The sequence below is a fragment of the Ovis canadensis genome, chromosome 6 (assembly GCF_042477335.2).
Source record: "Ovis canadensis isolate MfBH-ARS-UI-01 breed Bighorn chromosome 6, ARS-UI_OviCan_v2, whole genome shotgun sequence".
Classification (NCBI taxonomy): Eukaryota; Metazoa; Chordata; class Mammalia; order Artiodactyla; family Bovidae; genus Ovis; species Ovis canadensis.
The window spans coordinates 52,598,105-52,614,633 of record NC_091250.1 but is presented as its reverse complement, the minus strand read 5'-3'; the positions used below and the strand labels follow the sequence as shown (position 1 = coordinate 52,614,633).

The following is a 16,529-nucleotide window of genomic DNA, read 5'->3' as shown; positions in this document are numbered from 1 at the left end:
GATTTGAAAGAAGAATAAGAAGCTTTAGGTTCATTAGAAGGGTAATAATGCTAGACTGGAATTGGAAATAACAGATACACTGCAGTGAGAGCTAATCAAGTCCGGTTTAAAAAGAGAAGAAAGGGCTCTGGGAAGTGAGAGTGACACTTCAGAGGTGAGTGCCCTTTGACTACCACCCCTGTTCCGTTTTCAGACCTAAATCCACCAGCACAGAGCCTTTCTTGTCAGTGTGTTGGGAGCTACTGTGATGGGCCTAGAGGAAGTAATCTGGGTGTTTTGTCAGTAGCATGGAACTCCAGTGTGAAATTCAATGTTTCCTTGTGGTTACTTGAACTCTTCTTTTTCTTGTGTAGATAAAGATTCTCCTTCCTGTATTGAAGCACTGGATGATCAGAAAGTTGAATTTCTTGCTTGTGGTGGCTCTCACACTGCCCTGCTCACAAAGGTGAGTGTACCCTTGTCTCTCTGACTGCAGTTCCAGAAGAGCACTTGGTAGTGGAGAGAGCACTAGAACGTGGAGATACGGGCAGCTGGTGTTTCCTGGGGAAGCGAGGTCACTGCTTCCCCATGCAGGACTGTCCTGATAACTGGGGGGCTTTGCTCTGATGGTGATTTTATTGATTTTTCACTGATGCCTTCACTAACGCTTTACAGAAGTGAGTGTTACTTCTGTGTCGTATTTCTCTAATTTCTGATAAGAAATTCCCTTTCTTAGAGTGGACTGGTATTTACTTTTGGTGATGGAAAGTATGGGCAACTCGGTCACAATTCAACACAGAATGAGTTAAGACCCTGTTTGGTAGCTGGGCTTGTTGGAAATAGAGTGACCCAGATAGCATGTGGAAGGTAAGTTGTAAAGTATCAATAAAAATTGCTAAGATAAATATAATAAATTTAGATAGGTAGTTTAATAAAATTTCTCTTCAGTTTCTTTGATTGAGATAAAACTATTAAACATTTCAGACAGGTGAAAATGCTTAATTCACATTGTTAGACAATCATAATCTATTTTAGTATGCATATTTATTTTAATTGAATTTTAAAATGTGTAAATATACTTTCTGTTGGTCCTTCAGTGAAATACCTTTGTAAATATTCAAATGCACTTTATCTTTTAAAAAATTATTTATTTGGAAAAAATGAACAAACATGAGTTGAAAGGATTATTCATTGATATCCTCACTCTATCTGTGTTAACCAAAGAAACTTTGTCACCACTTTGGATTCTTCATAACACGCACTCCTCTGAGTAACATGTGTTATAGGAGGAATCCTCACCTTAGACATGTCTTAATGTCAGAGCAGCACCCCTACTAACATAGGCGAATTTACTGGAAGACACAAGGCTCACTGAAAGCTATTATACTGATGGTCAATTTTAAGAGGAGGATACAAATTATCAATAGAGTTAAAGGAAGAGCTGCATAGCACAGAGTATAAAAGAGGTCCAAATGAGGAGCTTCTGATGTCTACTCCCCTTGGAGGCATGGACAGTGTTACCTCCTCCCAGCCTGATACATGCCTGTGAAGAATATTGTCAGTCAGGGAAGTTCACCCAAGTCCAGACTTTCATTGCTTAGTCATGATTGATTGAATTATTGCCCATGTGACTGAGCTCAGACTCCAGCCTCTGTGTACCCAGAGGTTCAGCTTACCTATAGCTGGAGGGGCCTCTATGAGCCACTTTGATAAACAATTAGGTGTGGTCAAGGGGCTTGGCATGAATAACAGAGACACTCCTATCACTTGGGAAATTCTAAGAGGTTAGACATCACCTCCCTAGAGGTGAGAATAAAGGCCAGAGCTCTGAGCAAGGCCAAATTCTTTCCTTATACATCTGTATAATAGGAGAGGCCATTAATCAGATTGGTAAGAAAATCAGCATAATTAAAGGTCTTTGGGAAGTAGAGTCAGAGCTCAGGATAACCTGATTCCATCTTCTAGGATGGGGAGGAGCTCAGAGGTGGCTTCCAGGAGGTGGTGACTCAAGCCAAGGCCTAAGGAGTAGAATGCTAGAGGTGGTGGTGGTTCTGCCCAAGGGAACATCCTTTGCTAGGATGCAGCCTGATGGCTTTCAGTGGACTTTGGGGTTCCAGAATCACCTCAGCTACACATTAGTGATTTCTTAGTTTCCACATGGCTAATTGCATGCACTTGGAGTTTGTTAACTAGTTTCACTCACTGGGTAGTATAATTTCTGCAGTTTTACCAGATTGCTGCATACTCTGATCATTGTGGAGAATTGAGAATTGACTGTATGTGCTTTTGTTTAATAGGCAGCACACACTTGCCTATGTTTCTGATATGGGAAAGGTCTTTTCTTTTGGTTCTGGAAAAGAAGGACAACTGGGAAACGGTGGGACATGTAATCAGCTGATGCCACGTCCCATGAAATTGCCGTCAAGTGAAGAACTCAAATCTGGTAAATTCTGTAGGAGCACAGAATTTGTTGAAAATCTGATTTTCCTAAGTGTGTAATGTAGCAAAAAAATGTATGACTATGAGTGGAGCTTTACTGATTTCGTGTTTACTTGTAAATAACATACCCTATCTAATTTATCAAGTCAGAATAGCCATTAGTTCTCTAAGCCCTTCAGGTTAAGATTAATGTGGACTTGGAATGATAGAACATTAAAAAAAAAACAAAACCTATATGGGTTTAGAGGCCTTTGCAGTCTCTGATTCCAGTCTGCAAGGGACCTATTATTTCCATGATGATTGGTTTTCTTACCTGACTAAACTGACTCCTAATCATAAAAAACCCTCAGAATGATGAGCAGCTGACATATGCCAGGCAGTGTAACTGTACCTAAAACTTGCTTGTGTCATCTCACCTGTCCTTAAACAGCGTCAAGAGATGTGAGCTTTCAGTCCCATTTTACTGGAGGGTACAGACTTGGAAAGTGAAGGGTTAGCCCGTAAGCAGTTTTGGCTGGACTTGAACTGTGTGTGCACTGTGTAACTTCAGAGGCTTAACTCTGAAAGGTTTCACTACAGAAGTGCCTTGGAGCACTTGGGTCACTTGTTTCTGAAAGCTTAGTGGTGACCTAAAGTACTAAAGTTCTCTCAGTTCTTCTGGGGAAATGAACGATAGGGTTATTTCCTTAAGCAGTTTGTATCTTATATCTAATTTCTTATAACCACGTACATAGGCCTTTGAAGTACTATTAACATTCTTCAGAGCCAGTAGTCATTGATTTAAGTCTTGAGTTGTAGAAATGGCTTTTTGTTTGTTTGTGTTTGGCTGCACCAGGTGACTTGTACGATCTTAGCTCCCCAACCAGGGATCGAACCCGTGCTCCCCGCATTGGAAACATGGAGTCCTGGACTTCCCTGGGAGTCTTCCCAGTAATGACTGGACTTCCAGGGAAGTTCCTAGAATGTGGTTTTTAGTAATAGGTGCTAAATTAAACCAGGGAACAGTTAACTAATCAAGTATTTGTTTGACTGTGTTGAATATATAAGCGTTAATAGTAACCATGTGTATTAAACTGATTCCACGTTGTCAGCCTTCCGAATTACCTGTTTGCCAACTAGACTTCACCCTGAAGTAGATATGTATTTTTGCTTTGTGGGTGGGAAGTGTACTCAGTCTTTGTCAGAAAGAGAAAAGGACTCTGTTTAAGAAGGATCTAAAGTTACTTGAGTGTGTATGTTTGTATCACAAGAGTTTCTAAGCTCTTTTTTTTTTGTAAATTCCTTGCAGAAAGCAGCACATCAGTAAAGGAGTTAATAATGGTTGCTGGAGGGAATCAAAGCATTTTGATGTGGATGGAAAAAGAGGTAAAAAAAGATCTCCAGAAGTTTTTTTTAAATTTAAGTCTAGTTGGTTTATAATGTTGTGCCAATCTCTGCTGTACAGCAGAGTGACTTCAGTTTCATATGTATATACATTCTTTTCATATCCTTTCCCATGGTGGGTTATCCCAGGAGATTGGATACAGTTGCCTGTGTTATGCAGTAGGACCTAGTTTTTTGTCCATGTTAATGTGATGGTTGGCGTTTATGAACCCCAGATTCCCAGCCCATCCCTCTTTCTCTCTTGGCCTCCTCCTTAGCAACCACAAGTCTGTTCTCTGTCTGTGAATCTGTTTCTGTTTTGTAGGTAGGTTCATTTTTGCCATATTTTAGATTTCACATACAAGTGGTATCATACAGTGCTTACTCTTCCCGACCTACTTAACTTAGTATGAGAATCTCTAGTTGCCTTCCGTGTTGCTGCAGACAGCATGATGTTTGTTCTTTTTATGGCTGAGTGATGTTCACTGTATGAATGTGTCAGATCTTTATCCATTCTTCTCTTGGCAGATGTTTAGGTGGTTTCCGTGTTTGGCTATTGTGAATTATGCTACTGTGAAATAGGGGTACATGTATCTTTTTGAATGGGTGTAGTTTTTTGTGGGTATATACCCAGGAGTGGGATTGCTGTATCATATAGTAATTCTGTTTTTACTTTTCTGAGGGTCCTCCATTCTGTTTTCCATAGTGGCTGCACCAACTTACATTCCTACCAACAGTATAGGACGGTTCCCTTTTCTCCACATCCTCTCCAGCATTTGTTATTTGTAGACTTTAATAATGACCATTCTGACCAGTGTGAAGTGGTACCTCACTGTAGTTCTGATTTGCATTTCTCTAATATGTGCGATGTTGAGCGTCTTCATGTGCCTACTGGCCATCAGTATGTCTTCATTAGAGAAATTTCTATTAAGGTCCTCTGCCCATTTTCTCATTTGGTTGTTTGTTTTTTTCATTGTTGAGTTGCCGAGCTCTTTGTATGCTTTGGAGGTTAAGCCCATGTCAGTCATGTTGTCTGCTGGTATTTTCTCCCATTCCATAGGTTGTCTTTTCCATTTTTATGATTCCTTTTGCTGTGCAAAAGCTTGCAAGTTGGATTAGGTCCTGTTTGTTTATTTTTGTTGTTACTTGTATTACCTTGGGAGACTAGAGACTAGACGTTTTATAACTTGGTTTCTTCAAACATTTCCAGAATCTAGATTTGGTGAATTCCAAAATCATCAGGTTCCTAGGCTCATGCTGGGGAATGGCTAGACATTATTGATCCTTCATTGTTGAAACAGCATGCATCTTTACTCAACAAGAATCAGCAGATTTTCCCATACTGTATGTCAAATAAGTGTGATTTCCCTACAATCTACTTACCTTTCAGGAGGCTCCTTGCAAATGGCATTTTCGTTAGGGTTTTAAGAAGCTAATAGGTTAACGTTTTGAAGTGACTTTGCCAGCCAGTATTAATAAAGACCCGAGGTCCATAGTCTTATGAATAATCAGTCCATAATCTCCACATCCTACTTCACCAAGACAGATTGAGTTCTTGCTACTTCTGTACCCAGTCCTGTCAGGATCTTCCCAAACTCTGATGTTCAGTTTAATCTGGTCATACCCATATAAAGCGTTCAATGTTGGGGCATTCAGAGAAATTGACTTTGGATCTAGGCATCCTTGGTCAAGAAACTGGCAGCCAGGCAAATGATTGGTAGAATCTTTATGATTTTCCAGAGCTGTATTATCCATGCTTAGTATTATGCTCTATCCTTAGAAGGTGCCTAAAAGTTGAAGACCTATTTCATTTGTATCTAAATTACTGTATTCTACTATTTTGTTTGTTTACAGAATTCCTATGTGAATCTGAGGAGGAAAATTCCTACCTTAAATGAAGGCACTGTAAAGAGATGGATTGCTGATGTGGGGACTAAACAGTGGCAAAATACAAAAAGGTACAACCTACATGTCTGTCTGCTCATATAGCTCTTTAAATCAATGTTTTCCCAATTGATTTTGCACAATACAAGGATGTAAGATTTTGTGGTCCATTAGTAGTCTGTTTGGCTTCCCTAGGAGCTCAGTAGTAAAGAATCTTACAATTTAGGAGATGAGAGTTTGATCCCTGGGTCAGTAAGATCCCTTGGAAAAGGAAATGGCAACTCACTCCAGTGTTCTTGCCTGGGAAATCCCATGGACAGTGGAGCCTGGTGGGCTACAGTCCATGGGGTCACAAGAGTTGGACACGTAGTGACTAAATCATCACCCAGTGGTCTACTACTTGGTGATCTTCAGAGAAACAGAACCAGTAGAGGCTATGTGTGTGTAGAGAGATTTTTAAGGAGTAAAAATTCCAGTATTCTTGCCTGGGAAATCGTATGGACCAAGGAGTCTGGCAGGCTATAGCCCGGGAGGTCACAAAGAGTTAGACATGACTGAGTGATGGAGCACACACACACACAGTTGTAGGGGGTGGCAAGAGCAAAATCTGTGAGGCAAGACTGCAGGCTGGAGACCTAGGGAAGAACTGATATAACAGCTTGAGGCCCAAGGCAGTCTGAAGGCAGAATTTCCTCTTCCTTTACAACTGATTGGATAAGGCACACCCCCATTATAGAGGGTAATCTGCTTTACTCAAACCCTGCTGATTTGAATGTTAATGTTGTCTAAAAAAATACCTTCACAGCAGCATCTAGATTGGTGTTTGATCAATTCTCTGGCCAAGTTGATACATACAATTAACCATCACAACTAGCACGTAGGCTTCATGAGGGCAGCTCTCTTTACTGCAGGACTTCTCTGAGCCTTTGATATGTTTGTGTAATTGTGACTCTGAGCAGGAAATATAGTCTATTGTTTTCCAGCCCTGCTTGACTTCGGAGCCTCTTGTTTGTTGAACTCTTACTCACAGCTGAACATCTTAGGCAACCTTGTTGTAAATAACAGAACTCCTGCCATCATTAAAGATTGTACTCATTTTTACAAGCGTTTCCTTTTAGAGACACTTTAGGTATTGCTTTATAATTCTGGAAAGTAGTTAAGTCCAGATAGCTGCATCTTGACTTGCAGAGCACAAATGGTCAAGAACTGTTTGTGCAGGTACTTCTAAGGTGGAACTGAGCATACTCCCCCACCCTCTATTTTGTTTCCACTTCAGTAGAATAGAAATAAATAGGGCTTGGGAAGCTGGGTGTGTTGGGAGTGTTTTATTTGTCTTAAAATACTGACCCTTGGTCAAGCCTTCTTCTCTTCCCCTGTTGCTTCTCTGAATACGTATCTTTTTCTTTCCTTGTTTGCCTCTGAAATTTTGAGATTTCACAAATGAAATAGACTTTCAGATACACATGGCAGTATTCAGATAACTCAGAGATAGCAGGAGGAGTTTGAAGGACAATTGTTATGCCTCTTGCTATAAGGAGACATATTCTGATTTGTTTTGACCACGATCTTATTCCTTATACAGGGAAATAAGAGAGATATTCTCATCTCCTGCGTGTCTGACTGGAAGTTTTTTAAGGGAAAGGTAATATATATTATAATAAATTTAAATTTTGTTAAAAACATTCTGTAATGACAGCATGGTTACTATGATTAATATTAATAATACTGTATTGTGTATTTGAGAGTTGGCTAAGAAAATTGTGGCTCAGCTGGTAAAGAATCCTCCTGAAATGTGGGAGACCTGAGTTCGATCCCTGGGTTGGGAAGATCCCCTGGAGACGGGACAGGCTACCCACTCCAGTATTCTGGCCTGGAGAATTCCATGGACTGTGTAGTCCATGGGGTCACAAAAAGTCGGACATGACTGAGCGACTTTCCTTCCTTCCTTACTTAAGAGAATAGATCTTAAAAGTTCTCATCACAAGGAAAAAATTTGTAACCGTGTAGTGATTGTTTCACAATATATGCTCTACATATATCAGTGCACTGTGTTGTACACCCCTGAAACTAGTATAATGTTATGTGTCAATTATGTCTCATTTAAAAACCTGTGAAAGAAATTATAAAGGAAAATTATAAAATTATATTTTTATTAAATTTTAATTAAAAGTTTATTAAAATTTTCATAAAAATTATAAAGGAAATGGTTTGAGGGTAAAATAACATCTCATTTAAAAAATTACCTTTTCCCCTACAAGAGCACATATATGTTTGCTGTAGAAAATGTAAAAAAAAAAGACATGAAACAACAACAAAAATGAAAATCAGCCAAAATTCAGCACTTACACATAATAGATAGAGTTTGTATAAATATCTTTTTCTATGCAAATGAGTTCTTTTACAAAAAATGGTATTGTTTTATATATTTCTTTATACTTAATGTTTTGTCTACTTTCTGTTATATTCAATTTTTATAATAGTATTTCTCCATACCATCATTTTAATGGTTGCAAGGTATTCCATGGGAAGGACATACCTTAATTTATTTGTTTCTATATTTCTGGATACTTAGGTTTCTTTGAATTTTTAAGTATATGAAAGAATGACTTTGTACTTCTTTTCCTAAATATTGGTATAATATTTATTTAAAAGAATTTGTCTCTTTTCAGACACTAAATACATTATTTCACAAAGAATGTGTCTGTTTTTAGATAATATATTCAATCCAGTATAATTCTTGGGTAAAGATAGTCATTTCATTAGTAATTTTCTATTCGATTACTACAAATTTACTGCTTGGAGACCCCTTTTTTGGTTCCTGCTTCTGGTTCGTGAAACTGGGAAAAAAGAAAAACTTTCACCTTTTATCTTTGGCTTTTTTGTTTGTTTGTTTTTCTTTATTGGAAAATAAATATTTATTGATTACTCATTTAAGGTAAGGCAGTATCTGATGTAAAGTCTGATAGCATATATATTGTTAATGCAGACTTGATATTTTTTGGCATTTTAGAAACAATCATGTTATTGTAAAGGTGAGAAAAAATAATTTTATTACAATGAAGCAAGCTTTAGGATAAACTTTTCATCTGGATAAATAATAAAATACTTAATTTTGAAGCATCTTATTTCATTTACTTATCTTTCTTTCACTTATCTTCCTTCCACAGAATAGATGGAGAAATGATATCTATTCATTTGGACTTGAATGCAGCAAGGAATACCTTTAAGGAGTTAACCCAGAAGGACTGGATTACTAACACGGTGGTATTCTTCAGATTGTTACTTGGAAAAAGAAAATACACTGAAACATTTTTATAAGAACTCAAAATTTCAGAAGAAATATCTTGTTTTCACATATTCTCTGAAGCCTTGTGGCTTATGTAAATTAAGTTAAACTCCGATAGTATTCAGAAGTTTCCCCACATAGGGTGAAATAGATGATATAGTAGGAGCATAGGTTACAGAGAGTCAAAACAGTTTATCTGTATACACACATGTTTACACGTATATGCACAGACTCCCCTAGAGGGAATGTTCTCAACTCTGGCTTTAGGAAGATTATTAAAATATTTGCTGAGATGGTTACACCAGAATAAGAGCAGCATATTTGCCATTATTTTACACTTAAGTATAGAAATGAGAACACCTTTTCTAATGGGACTGTCCCCGTCACAAAGGGCTGTGTGGGTTCTTCTTCTGTGTTTCGTTGCATTGCTGTTCCTTTTCTGTAGATTCTAGAATGTTGTTATTCTTTCTGGGATTGTTGCTTCTTTGTTTCAGCACTGTTATTACCATCTTTAGGCCTTGCACTTGGAGATGCCTCAAATATACTTTTTTAATCCAGCCTTTCCTAATGTATAGCTTTTATTAACTTATTTCCCTGTTCTCCTGTACTGATTGATCTAGGGGTAGTATTAGCTCCGTTCTCCGCTCAGTCTGTTTCTTCCGAAGTCTCTGGCTCTTTTCTCTCCCCCACTTCCACTTCTCCTCTCTCTGCTTCTCCATCCCTCCCCGATTTGGCCTTTCCCTCTCTTTCGCTCTCCGTATCCACTCATTCTCTGCCTGCGGTTGGCTCCCTCCCCTGCTCTCTGGCTCCGTCCGCCACAGTCCACATTCTGTGTCTTAGCTGCAAGTTCTCTCTCTCACACACTCTTTTCTCTCAAGGGAAGATGGGAAATTTAATTATGTTACCTTTGGCAGAACCACAGCCCAATTAGGAGTCTGAAGTAAAATGGATCCCTAATTAAGCACCTTTATCCAGGACTCTGCAGCACTTGGAAAGATCACCAAAAATAGAAAAGCATTTCTGCATTCATGAAGGGAAGTGGTTGGACTGGTTCATCACTAAGGCTTATATACCTTGGTTGTGCCAGAACAGTATCACATACAGCGCAAGCAACATAATCGTGGAGCAGTCTCCCATTGTTTCAGACTAGATAGTTGGATCAAAAGACGTATAATGTTTCTTTCTATTTTGAGATTTCTGTGATATGAACTCACAGACTTGGCCTTCCTTCATTTATTCAGCAAACAGTTGAATACTTCCATGAGTAGGGCACTGTGGTGGGATTCCTGATGCAGATGAGAGAGACATGCTCCCCATCCTTAGAGGCTCTTCATTCATGAAGGGAGACAGATGCCTTTGTGCAGATGTCAGTGTGAAGACGGGATGTGTTTCACACTCCACTGGCTTCCCTGGTGGCTCAGAGGGTAAAGCATCTGCCTGTGATGTGGAAGACCCAGGTTCAATCCCTGGGTCAGGAAGATCCCCTGGAGAAGGAAATGGCAACCCCCTCTAGTATTCTTGCCTGGAGAATCCCATGGACAGAAGAGCCTGGTGGGCTACAGTCCGTGGGGTCGCAAAGAGTTGGACACGACTGAGCGACTACACTTAGTCTTCCCTACTGCCTAGCTTAGAACATAGTGAGTGTGTAATAAACATTTTTGGGTAAATGAATTCAGTCATTACTCAGGGTTGTGAATGGTTGGTTCTATTTAGAGTGGTCAAAACAAGGTGCCCAGTGGGGAGGGGGCCTGTACCAGGTTCCTACAGGGGAAAGACATACCAGGCATTCAGGAGGGTGTGCATCAAGGCCTAAGATGTGAAACTCTGTGACAGGCTCCAGAGTTTTGCAGTGGTTCTAAAGGGCTGGGAGGCTTGAGGGTGTGAATGATGAAGAGCACAGAGTAAGACGGAGGCATGGAAATGGGTTGTAGTGCAGGAATCAGGTGTGCATGACTCTGAAGATTGAACCTAGTAGAGGGAGCCCAATATAATGTTTACAATAGATGGTTATAATAATTTGTACATTTAGAGATACCATTTGTTAGTATCTCCTAATTCAGTGATTGAGCTTTGGAGTCAAAAAGAACCAGGAGAGATTCTTACTTAGCTCTGTGACCCTGAGCAATTTAATTTCTCTGACATGCAGAGTTCTCATTTATAAATTGGGGATAATAATATCTATTATACAGAGAAATGACAAGAATAGATGACCCTATATATGTGAATTAGCACAATATCTGGCAAGTAATAAGAACCCTGGAAACACTAGCTTATCTTTTTAGTGGGCATTTAGGCAAATTATTACTGTTAGCCCACATAACACATAAAAAAATTCACAATTCCGTTTGAATTTTTCTTCAACTTTTTTCTTCAGATTTTTCTTCAGCTTGCACTTTGAATTGGGGAAATTGTTAAGAATATTGGGAGAGAGAAACTAGAGTTCGGTGGAGAGAGTTTGATGTGACAGGTGATTCTGTAAGAAGATAACAGGAAACCATGTTGATTTTCATTGTAGTTCCTTTCGTTTGTTTTTGTTTTTTAATTTTTGTTTTACTTTTGGAGATTCTGGCATATTCTTCCTCTTTAATAAATGAGGTGTGATAGTGGAGCTGGAGGGAAGACTATAGAACTTTTTAGGGGGCTGCCTTTTAATTCCGAGTCCATTGTGCATTTAATACAGTCTTGCACATGTGATTTCTTGATCTCCTTCATAAACGCCAACAACTGGATGGGAAAAATACTTGTCAAATACGTACTCCGAGGTACTTGGGAGGGTAGATGAGATGAATTGTAAACATGGGTTTTAGAAAGATGAAGTGATCATTCCAGTTTCATGGTGGAATGAAACTCCAGGTTCTACACTTTATTTTATTACAGTAACTGCACCCAGTTCCTGCTGTGTTTGACTTGTCTTTTCCCGCATCTTTTTGACCACAGATAACCTCATGTCTCAGGGATAATCTGCTCAAAAATCTTCCATTTAATTCTCCACACCAAGAAGCTTTGGAAGTTTTCTTCCTTCTCCCAGAATGTCCTGTGATGCATGATAGTAACAACTGGGAGAGCCTGGTGGTTCCATTTGCAGAAGCTGTTAATAAAATGAATAACCAGATGTCAAGAGTTCTGGGTAAGATCGAAAATGGTTTACACTTGAGAATACATGACAGTCTTCTCAATGGAAACACATGCCTAGCAAAGTTACAGCAGATCTTAGATAGATAACTAAACATATTCTTGTTTTTTAGTTTATATTCTTAGCATATAAACATGCTATAATCATTACTGTAGTCATCCAAAATGGATTATTCTAGTCACTTTTTAGTGATCTTGTAATGATACATGTGTGACTTGGTCATAAGGTCTTTTGCTCCCTACTTTTCATTAAGAAAAACTTCATTCCTAGACATTGAAAGACTAGTACAGTAAATCCCAGATACTCTCTGAGAGTCAGTAGCAGTTATGTTGTGTAAGCATCTCCCTCTTGATGTACAGATTTTCATTTTTGTTGAACTATATGAAAGTAAATTGGAGACATTTCCCCATAATATTTGCATGCACATCTCATAAGGATATGGAATTCTGTATTACCACGACGTTGTTATCACACCTAATAAGATTAGACATGATTCCACTGTATTACATAATATTTAGGCCATGTTTAGATTTCTGCACTTGTCTCAAAAAGTATTTTGCAGAATTTTTTTTTTTTATAAGAAGAGCCTGGGTCAGTTTTTCTGTAAGTGTTTCACATCTAGTTTTGTCTGATTGTTTACTCTTTTCCCTGTGTTTCTAGTACACTGGAAGTTAGGTCTAGGGCTTGATTAAACTTTGTTTCGGTCTTCGACACAATTAGCATATCGGCTCAGGGAAGCCCTCTCTTATGTTTTCTTAAGTCACTGTGTAAGTGATGAAGCCGTTGTTTAAAGCAGTTTTCTTTTTCACAATGCTGAAAGATGGTTTTTAAGAGTTAACTCATGCTCAGAGTGAAAAAAGTCATTATCACAAATAGTTTTTTATCTGGATTTTCATACTGTATGCTATTTCACTGGGGCAAAAAATGTGACTAATTAATTTTGTCTAGCTTTTTCCCCCCCTTTACAAATTAATTAGATCAGCTTTGTGGTGCTGTTACGGTTAAGGCATTCTCTTCTTTTCAGGACATTAAACTTTCATTTCAACTCATTTCTTTGAGGACATCTAAACTTTCAATTGCAGTTACATTTACTGAAAAGTATATTACAAATGTGTTTTTATATTGATACCTATGATATATATGAACATACTGTTTTAGAAAATATTGACTACTTTTAGAAAATAATTTTTTGACTACTTTAGAAACATTGACTACTTTTTACCTTTAAGAATCCGAGAAACGTTACGTGCTAACAGTTATCTACCTTTGTATCCCTCAGAGGAATATTGGGCATCTCTGAAAGAATCTCCTTTCATCAATCTGGTCCAGATGTTTAAAAGAGCCATCGTTGCTCAGCTGCATTATTGGACTGAAAGTTCTGAGAATAACAATCACATTAAAGCTCTCCTAGAAGTGTTGAAAAAGCTGTATAGGGTAAGTGCTGATTTAGAAACCCATACATCTTTATTTTGCAATAAGAATTTCCTTGATTTCACCTGGCTTGAATCTTAACAGACTCTTACAAAGCATGAAGTTGATATTGCTTTAAAAAAAATTTCTTTTATGAAGTCATGCATATAGAGTGTGTATAGTATCTATGTACAGTTTAAAGACAAGTGGTAAAACAGACATCAGTGTAACTACCACCCATGTTAAAAAAGAAAATTTTAGGAATGCCTGTGTGTCTCTCACAGACTGTACTTTCTCATCTCCTGAAGGCCACCAGAATCCTGGATTTTCAGTTACTTGTTCCCTTAACACTTCTTTATTGTTTTATAGCTATATGTACTTTTAGACACTATGCTGTTTAATTTTGCTGTTTTCAAAATTTAATATGAATAAACTACACTGCTTACATAGTGTTTCATTTTATAGATTCATCCAGATTAATACATCTGTCTGTATTTCACTCATTTTCACTTCTGAGTTTATAGTATGTCTCTACCATAAATACCCATTCCGGTATTTTTTTTAATCCAGACAAAAATTATATGTACTTTATTTTTATTGCTAAATTATGAACTACCATGAATATTTATCTTTTGTGAAACCAAACAGCTTCAAAACAACAGCAGCAGCTTCAAAACATAAAGCTAAAAGTACACAAAGAATACAGCCAATTTAAATTTTAATTACTAGGAAAACTTTAAAATACTTTTCAACTTTTAGTGTAACAAATAGAAAAAAGAGTGTTTTTTCGCATTTGTCAAGCAAAACATACAAACAGAAAAAGATAAAACATTGTAGCTGCTGTTGCTGCCAAGTCGCTTCAGTTGTCTCCAACTCTTAGCGACCCCATGGACTGCAGCCCACCAGGCTCCTCCGTTCATGGGATTTTCCAAGCAAGAGTACTGGAGTGGGGTGCCATTGCCTTCTCTGAAAACATTGTAGAGAGTATAGTAAATAATTATAAAACAAAATTCCATGTCAAAATACTGTCAGACTCTAATGTAACTAAGACATGTTGGATTTTATAGTCTAATGATAGAACATATTTTTTGTTGCTTTGGTTTTTTTAATTTTAAATTTATTTATTTTTTAATTGAAGAATAGTTGCTTCACAGAATTGTGTTGGTTTGTGCCAAACATCAACTTGAATCTGCCATAGGTATACATATTCCCCTCCCATTCCAGTATTGATTAATATGTAGTATGTACTGTTTGCAATTCTATTTGCTGGGGGAGGAGAGAGTTTTTCTCTGAGTAAACACACTACTGTCAACATTTTTGTATATACCTCTTAGTGTTCATCACTAAGAGATATGTATAGTAAAAGATATGTATTGTGTATCAAGTGTTAAGTTTTTAGTTGCCATCCCTAATTCTGGAATTGATAGAATTGAATTGTGTTGCTCTTTATTAGCAGTGACAGTCTTCCAAAGTGGTTGGACCAGTTTAAATTGTCTCCAGGAGATGATGAGAATTCTGTTGCCCCATGTCTGACTTTAAAATTTGGAAAATATATTTAGTACCACATTGAAATGATGGCAAATTATGATTTTAATTGTTTTTCACTAGTTCTGATGCATTCGAGCATATTTTCATCTTTATAATCGTAGTACTTGTTTGCTTTACTGTAAAATGCTTGTCCTTTTCCTCAATTTAAATATGTTCAACTTTTTCCTACTGATTATAGGAGCACTTTTTATTTTGGACACTAGTCCTTTGTTATAAGTGTTGCAAATATCAAGTCCCAGTTTGCAGCTTGTCTTGGTGGTTTTTGATGAACCCACCTTCTTAATTTTAATATAGATGATGCTGTCAATCCATTCCTTTATAATCTTTACTCCATCTGTTTTGTTTTAAACTTTTCTTTTACTTCAGAGTTTTAAACTCTTCACCTTAATCAGGGATCAGCGGGGCTTCTTTTTGGAAGGGACCAGATGGTAATTATTTTAGGCATTTGTGAGATTTTATAAAGTAAGCAGAGGGCCTGATTTAGCCCTGAGAGCTGCTCCAGATAGTCTTCTAACACAGATGATACCTGGGACCAGTGGGAGAATACACACAGAGGCTCCTGTACCATATGTCTAATGTATAAAAGGTTAGAAAGCTAGCTAGCAACCTGTTGAATGAAGTAAAATATAGTCTGTCCTCCCATCTTGACAAATAAATCTTCCTGATGACAGGGGAGGGCTTCCCTGGCGACTCAGATGGTAAAGAATCTGCCTGCAGTGTGGGAGACCTGGTTTTGATCCCTGGGTTGGAAAGATCCCCTGGAGGAGGGCGTGCAACCCACTCCAGTATTGCCTGAGAATCCGCATGTACAGAGCAGCCTGGTGGGTCGCAGTCCATGGGGTTACAAAGAGTCAGACGCGACTGAGGGACTAAGTACAGTGTCAGAGGAGGCCAGGTTTGAACTTAGAAATATCAGCTCCTTGCAGAGTTCTGCAGTGAAAGCAAAGGTGCTGATGGACCCTCCCCCTGGCCCATCCCAGGGCCTCTGCCCTGCTTTTCCTACCTTGGCTTTATCCCACACCAGGGGTGTCCCGTGGCCATGTGTGCACCTCTCACCTCCTGGCTCTGTTCTGTCCCCACCTTCTGCAGCAGCCCTGGTGCTCTGGAGCTTTGGGGTGTGCTCACCTGTGACTTCCACTCCTCAGAGAGCAAGTAGAGGGAGAGGCCTGTGCAGGTCCTGGGGCTCTTGGAGCCATTTGAGCAGGGACTTGAAGATCTTGGGTTCTTGAGCTCAGTGTAGATGGAAATATGTGGGCTGCATAGACACAGCCCTTGACCCAGCACACCCCTTGTGGGAAGGGGATTGGCTGGAGAAGGGCCAGAGCAAAGACCTTTAAATCAGAGACCCAAGAGGTCAGTCTTGTCCAGGTCTAAAGGGAGTATTGAGGTTTGTTTTGCCTTTTGCAGTTTGCTGTTTAAACCAATTGAAAATTTATTTTCATTATTTTCCATATGCAAACAATTACCTAGCACCACTTAACTGAAATC

The 16,529-nt window shown here is 38.5% G+C and overlaps 1 protein-coding gene across 3 annotated transcripts in view; it reads left to right on the top strand.

Annotated features, from left to right (window-relative positions):
- The window catches only part of HERC5 (HECT and RLD domain containing E3 ubiquitin protein ligase 5), a 47,520-nt gene that overhangs the window by 6,837 nt on the left and 24,154 nt on the right, over window positions 1-16,529 (top strand). For all 3 annotated transcript variants that reach the window (XR_011257678.1, XM_069593729.1, XM_069593730.1), the window contains 9 exons: window positions 354-445; window positions 716-846; window positions 2,277-2,422; window positions 3,707-3,783; window positions 5,635-5,738; window positions 7,247-7,306; window positions 8,832-8,925; window positions 11,888-12,077; window positions 13,363-13,517. Coding sequence is in view for 2 of the 3 variants with exons in the window: in XM_069593729.1 (XP_069449830.1) it covers window positions 354-445; window positions 716-846; window positions 2,277-2,422; window positions 3,707-3,783; window positions 5,635-5,738; window positions 7,247-7,306; window positions 8,832-8,925; window positions 11,888-12,077; window positions 13,363-13,517 (1,049 nt within the window). In the remaining variant the exon portion in view is untranslated. The remainder of the gene's footprint in view (window positions 1-353; window positions 446-715; window positions 847-2,276; window positions 2,423-3,706; window positions 3,784-5,634; window positions 5,739-7,246; window positions 7,307-8,831; window positions 8,926-11,887; window positions 12,078-13,362; window positions 13,518-16,529) is intronic.